This window comes from Thalia democratica, chromosome 1, assembly GCF_965202585.1.
Source record: "Thalia democratica chromosome 1, ktThaDemo2.hap1.1, whole genome shotgun sequence".
Taxonomy (NCBI): Eukaryota; Metazoa; Chordata; class Thaliacea; order Salpida; family Salpidae; genus Thalia; species Thalia democratica.
In genome coordinates, this window is record NC_139165.1 from 98,202,516 (window position 1) to 98,209,646 (window position 7,131).

General features: G+C 30.7%; 1 protein-coding gene across 1 annotated transcript; it reads left to right on the plus strand.

Moving 5' to 3' along the window:
* Positions 1-303: 303 nt before the first annotated feature.
* Positions 304-1,275, plus strand: LOC145841817 (protein CFDP2-like). The gene has a single exon (XM_082949130.1). It carries the CDS (start codon positions 304-306, stop codon positions 1,273-1,275), a length of 972 nt encoding a protein of 323 aa, XP_082805256.1.
* Positions 1,276-7,131: the final 5,856 nt, after the last annotated feature.

Here is a 7,131-nt window from a genome sequence, read left to right on the forward strand (position 1 = left end):
AAACATAATCAGCTCATTTAGTTTTTTATTCATTACAACTTTCATTGACATTTTTAATGGTTGTTAAGCTAGAGATGACTTATCTTTAGAATTTAGTACTTAAATGGCTTGTATGTACATCTTTCTATTTGGATGGGCGCCAGGGGTCGTATTCGTCGGTAGGAGGAATTTTTTAGTTCCACTGAACAACCACCGCCTGCCTTAAGCTGAGCAGCCCTCAGCCAATAAGGTGTTGTTCCGCCACAGTTTACCTTCCTCATTGGGTGAATGGGGATAGCTTTAAGTGAAAAGTAAACTGAAACTATGTCACCTGACAAACATAAACGTAAAAAGAAACCCACTCTTAAACTGGAAAGCTGGAACGTTCGTACCATGACTACTGGTATGGACCCCGAAAACATAAATGATGCAAGAAAAACTGCTATTATAAATAACGAACTTCTCCGTCTTAAAGTTGATATTGCAGCTCTTCAAGAAACGCGCCTTGCTGGTCAAGGCTCAATTAAAGAAAAAAATTTTACTTTCTTCTGGTTTAAGTCTGTTGAAGAACGTAAAGAATATGGTGTTGGTTTTGCTGTCAAGAATACACTCTTACAACATGTAGAAGTCGGTGACGGAAACGAACGTATTGCTACTCTACGTTTACACACCAAAAAAGTAACAGCGACCCTTATTAGTGTATATGCGCATACGCTATACACTGACGAGCAAATTAAAGAAACTTTTTATGAAAAGTTAAATCTCGTAGTGAATAAATTGCCAAAAAACGACCAACTTGTTATTCTGGGTGATTTTAATGCAAGAGTTGGATCTGATCACGACTCCTGGGCTCCCTGTCTAGGACATTTTGGTTTTGGAAGAATGAATTCTAATGGTCAACGCCTTTTAGAGTTTTGTCATAAACAGAACCTCTGTGTTACCAATTCATTTTTTAAAACTAAATGGCAGCATAAAGTATCTTGGAGACATCCCCGTTCTAAAAACTGGCACCAATTAGACCTTATCTTAGTGAGACGCCATCGTATTAACGATGTTCTGTTAACTAGATCATATCAAAGCGCAGACTGCAACAGCGATCATTCTTTGGTCTGCTGTAAAATGCGCATCTCAAAAAAGTTCATGCACAATTCAAACAATTTAGCTCGTAAAGTTCGACTAAATGTAGGTGCAATGCGGGACAAGGAAAATATCAAAAAGTTCTCAACTCTGATGCCATCTGTCTCTTCGTCGGACACATCTGCTTCTGAGTCTTGGTCTAGGATCGAAAAAAGTTAAAGGCTAGTGCCCGTATTCAGGCTGCTGCTGGCAGAGGAGATACCAAATCAGTCTACGAAGGAATAAGAAAAGCAGTTGGACTAACAAAGAGGTCAATATCACCTTTGTTATCTGAGACTGGTGAAATCTTACACAGTAGGAATGAACAGTTGAGTAGATGGGTTCAACACTTTTCCCTTCTGTATTCTACACAGAATATTGTTACTAATGATGCCCTTAACAGAATGGATAGTCTACCAATGATGGATGACCTGGATAGCGTACCAACTACTGAAGAACTCAGTAAAGCCATTGATATGATGGCTCCGTGGAAAGCTCCAGGTAGTGACGGCATACCAGCGGACTTGGTCCGCAATTGTAAGTCATGCTTGTTACCTCATTTACATTATATTTTAGCCAAATGTTGGAGAGAAGGTATAGTGCCACAAGACATGCGTGATGCTAAGATTAGAGTTTTATATAAAAACAAGGGTTTCAGATCGGACTGCAATAGTTACAGGGGAATTTCTCTTCTTGCGATTGCTGGTAAAGTTTTGCAAGAGTGGTTCTTCCTCGTATTCAGAAGCTGGCTGAAAGAGTATATCCTGAGTCTCAATGTGGATTTAGGTCTAAAAGATCTACCACCGACATGATTTTTTCTGTACGTCAGTTACAAGAGAAATGTAATGAGCAGAACATGCCTTTGTACATCGCTTTCATTGACCTCACTAAAGCCTTTGACTTGGTAAGTAGAGAAGGACTATATGCTATACTGCTGAAAATTGGATGTCCTCCAAAATTATTCAATATTGTGAAGTCTTTTCATACAAACACAAGGGCAACCATTCAATATGATAGTAGTGTATCTGATTCATTTGAAATCAAAAGTGGGGTAAAGCAAGGCTGCGTACTTGCTCCAACTTTGTTTGGAATCTTCTTTTCGATGCTATTAAAGCATGCTTTTAATTCATTAACCACTGGAATCAAGCTTCATACAAGAACTGACGGATACCTTTTCAACCCTTCAAATCTAAGAGCTAAGCGAAATCTGAAGAAAGTCACCATACGTGATCTTTTATTTGCTGACGATGCTGCACTCGTGGTTCACTCTGCCCAAGAACTGCAGACACTGCTGAATCAGTTTTCTTCGGCATGCTCGGATTTCGGCCTTACTTTAAGCCTTAAGAAGACTAAAATTCTAAGTCAAGGAACAAATATTTTACCATCAATCAAGATCAATTGTAAGGATATCGAGAATGTAGATAACTTTGTATACCTTGGCTCAAATGTTGCGTCAAACGCATCATTGGACAAAGAAATAAATAGTCGCATTGGCAAAGCATCAGGCACTTTCGCTCGCTTGACTGCAAGAGTTTGGGATAACCAAAAGCTAAGCATTCGAACAAAGGCTAACGTTTACCGTTCCTGTGTCTGCAGTACTCTGCTTTACGGTAGCGAGACATGGACGTTACCTAGCGTACAGGAGAAGAAAATCAATACCTTCCACCTACGATGCCTTCGTCGCATCCTTGGAATTACATGGCAGCAAAAGATCACCAATGAGGAAGTATTGAGACGTACTGGTCTTACCACTATGTACTTTACCCTCAGTCAGCGCAGGCTTCGCTGGCTCGGTCATATCCTGAGAATGAATACTGAGCGGATCCCAAAGTTTCTATTGTATGGCGAGTTGGTCGTTGGCAAACGAAACCGAGGACGTCCAAAATTACGTTTTAAGGATGTATGCAAGCGCGACCTAAAAAGCTTGAACATTGAAACTGATGATTGGGAGTTGCTTGCAAATGACCGTGCCAAATGGAGATCAACTATACACAAAAGACTGCAAGAAAGAGAAAAGGAATATTTTAGAAAAACGAAGAAGAAGATGAAGAAATAAGAAGCAGAATGAATTTAATTGCTTTTTTTGTGTGTTTGTGTTTTGTTTATTGCATCACTGTGTATGTTTTTTTTTTTTTAAACATGTAATTTTTTTGTTTTTTTTGTCTGTGCACAACACGCATAGCCGATCTCGGCTGATAGCGGGCCTTATTATTATGTACATCTTATTAACAAAGCAAATTGTTTAAATTTATAAAACGATAAAAAATAAAAATAAAATAATAATAATGATCTTGATAAAAATAACAATATGGATAAAAACAATATTAATAATTATTATACTTATAGTATTAATAAACAAATAATATAAATAGTGAGGGACAACCTTAAAAATCTAAATAAAATAATAATCAAATATTAGATATCATGTGAATTGAAGAACAAGAGAAACTGATAGACTTCTTTTATTTTAGTTGGCATCTTGCAATAATTACTTACACTATCTTATAAAACCTTTGTAGAAAAGTTAAATTGTTCACTGTATAAAGTTTCTAGTGGGTTAAGTTGAAAAATTGTAATAAAATTATTAAATAACAAGTAAGACATCTTAAATCATTACACTACTTAATATAAATTATTTATATAATAACATTTAAATTTAAACACTAGATAATTTAAACATTGTTAAACTCAACTACTAAAAAAAATCTTTAGATAACTACTAATAAAACGTTTAGCATTGAGAACATTTATTCAAAATTTGTATAAAAAATGCAATTATTAAGATATTGACAGGTACTTATTTATAAAACTTTTGGTACTACATAATAAATTACCTTTTCAATGTTATTTTTTCTATAAAACCCAATAAAAGTTATACTGAGTTTGTTAGTAGAATCGAAAATAAAAAACTTAACTAATGACAGTGAACAAAAATAAAAATAAATTTATTTTTTATTTATAAATTTTAAATCTATACTGTTGCTTTTAATTTTATTTTTTGTAAGTTGTTAAGGGAAATTCAGAAAGTTTTAGTATTTGGAGGACTAAAAATTGACAACAAAAAACTATAGTAATTCAATTATATTTCAAAAGTTGTTACATAAACTTTAGAAATTATTTATTTTTAGTATTTTTATTAACTTTAAAATGATTAGGTAACTTATATTACTAAACACCAAAAAAATATCCATTTAGCATTTTAGGTAGTATTATTTGAAATTATATAGAACATAATAAGTTTACAACTAAAAATTTATTTATTAGTGTTTTCTATTCTTATCACTTAAAAAAACAATAAATTTTTATATAGCAAAAATCTAAAAAAAAATATTTAATTAAAACCTGGCAGTTTGTTTTTCAGTTTTATTTATTATGCACAAAATTTTTATTATACTTAATGCCAAAGTTAAGTTTATTTATCATTTTAAATATGTATTACGTAATGATCTGAAGTTTTTACAAAAATATAGAATCAAGTACTTACAAGATAATTTATTAATTACTGGCTTAAGTATGTATTAATCTATACTTGACAAGATTAAAATTTAAATCACCACTGAAACAAAAAAATTTCAGACTTAGTACATAATACTTCTTATAGACAAACAACACTTTACTTAAATTGTTTCTTATAACATGCTTCCAGTACTTTACTTATATGTATATTGTACAGAAAAAAGGTATTTAGTGGCAATAGATTTTTATAAAGAGTAAAATTCTAAAAAGTGCTAAGCAAACTTACTTAAATCTAATCTTTAAATTTTTAATAACTTTTTTTGTAACTTAAACTAAACAAGTTTGAATCTAACCAGTTTTTGTTTTCGTAACTTAAAAATAACTCAACGTTTTTATAATATAATGTGTCAAAAATGGTGGGCAAAGTTTAGACAAAAACTTGTATAAAATTCTTTTATTTAGTAGCTTGTAACTCAAAAATGAAGTTTTTTTTTTTCTTGGAAGTCTTATTTTGTAGAATCTTGGCTAGGCAAGAAATTACTTTTATAGTTGTTTCAATGTAAAATTACTTTTTAGATGTGAGCAATTAAAGTTAACAAGTTCAACAGGATTCTTATCAATAAAACAAAATGACTAAAACAATTTTTCTTTTAAAGTTTATTTACTTGTAAAATCATCAACCAGACATTTTAAAGTTCAACAGCTAGTTTTTATAAAACTTTATTTTTGTTATAATTAATATTAACTTAAATGATAGTATTAATTTATTTTACGCAATTACACTTTTTAGTACTGACTGCCAAATCACTTTTAAATACTGATTTCTCACAGATCAAATAGATAAAAAAACTTCTTGCTTTAAAAAGATTGCAAAAAAAAAAATTTTAGAAATCTGTTAATTGTTTAAAAATAATTTGACATATTTTTAAAAAAATCCAGCATAAATAGAACTGAGTTTTTGAGATAAAACACAAAAACAACTAGATAAGTCAAAACCTGAAAAAAGAATACTTTCAATTAAGCTTAAGTGTAAAAAAACGCAACAAAAGGATATATGAAAAACATATTTATTTAAGTTAAAAATACTAAAGTTTTAAAATCAGCCTGAAAATTTAGTAGATATTCTAAATACAAACTAGAAGGTTTTTTTTTAATAAATTACCACAGGGCAGCCTGAGATATTTTAAATGCTAAACTAGTCTGAGTTATCCAGAGTAAGTTTAGCAACGTAGTAGTTAAGTGTAAGCAACTTTTTAGTCTGCAGGCCAAGTTTAAGATAAAGTCTTTTTGCTGTATACAAGTGGTAAAACAAAAGAAAATTAAAACCCATAAAACACCATACAATTGTAAAATTGAAATAACTGTTGCCGTATGAGCTGTTGATTAAACATTAACATTCATTAGATTAAATAAACATTTAAACCAACTTGTTTTTAAAAACATTAATTTTATAAGTTTTTATAAGCTGTTAAACGTAAAAAGACACTTGGACTTTAAATTTATGTGACATGCTGTTTTTTTTTCCATTTATTTATGAATTTTTAGCTTTTTCTAAAACATATCCTAATCTAATAAAAATGGCCTAACTTGGAACACTGTAAAGCTTTTAAACTGTTGCTTGATTGTTTACAAGTCCTAATGAAGCTAACTGTTATCAATAAACAGTGGTAGAAAAATAAAAAATATTTCTACAAATCTATTAAAATTAATGATCTGTTCAGAATATGGTTTCAAAAACTCGTTTTCATAAACGCCAACATGGCTGAAAAAAGAAAAATATCACTCTTTTGTTAATTTACTAGTAAACTGCCATTTAATTGTAATCCAATTTATCATTTATTACCACAGGTATCAAAAATACCTCCTAAGGGAGCAATATTTACAACTTTTGTAAAACCTGATTTAGAATTTTAAGTTGCTTAATAATTATAATAACTATAAGCATAACTTTTACAGGTAAATCATTAACTCTATAGTATAGAAGCCCACAAGAAATAAATAAATATATGTAATAATAGATAGATCAACCAACCGTTTTAAATTGCAAAAACTCTACATGTGGTTTCAATATAATTCATCCATGATTTGCTTTAGTAGATGTTGATGGTTATTATGTTCAACATGGTTGCAAATCAAGTTTTTGTCCCCCTTTTTCAATTCCTGCTCGCTCCAGAAAACACTAATCTGTTGAGAAAAGACAGTTCATGTATTCTGATGTGGTGCCCATGGAGGGTAAAAGTGTAGCCAGTTTTAATATAAATGTAATAGGGCTCTAAAAATAAAAAAAAATAGTTTTTTTTTTTTTTTTTTTTTAATATAAAATTTTATTTTTAAGTTTTTTGAAATTATTTCTGACAGAAACATAGGAGGAAATAGACTTTTTGTGATTTCTAGTAATTTACGGTTTTAGTTTGTGCCTCCCATAAGGATCCTATTGTTGCCTCTGACTTTGACCGGCTATATGTCAAAAATTATTTTGATTTTGTTAAATCTGTAAAAAGCCTCTTGTAGCTTAGTAAAAACTATATAAAATAAGATCAAATTTTTAAAAAAGTGTTTTGTCCCCCCCTATGTCCTTAA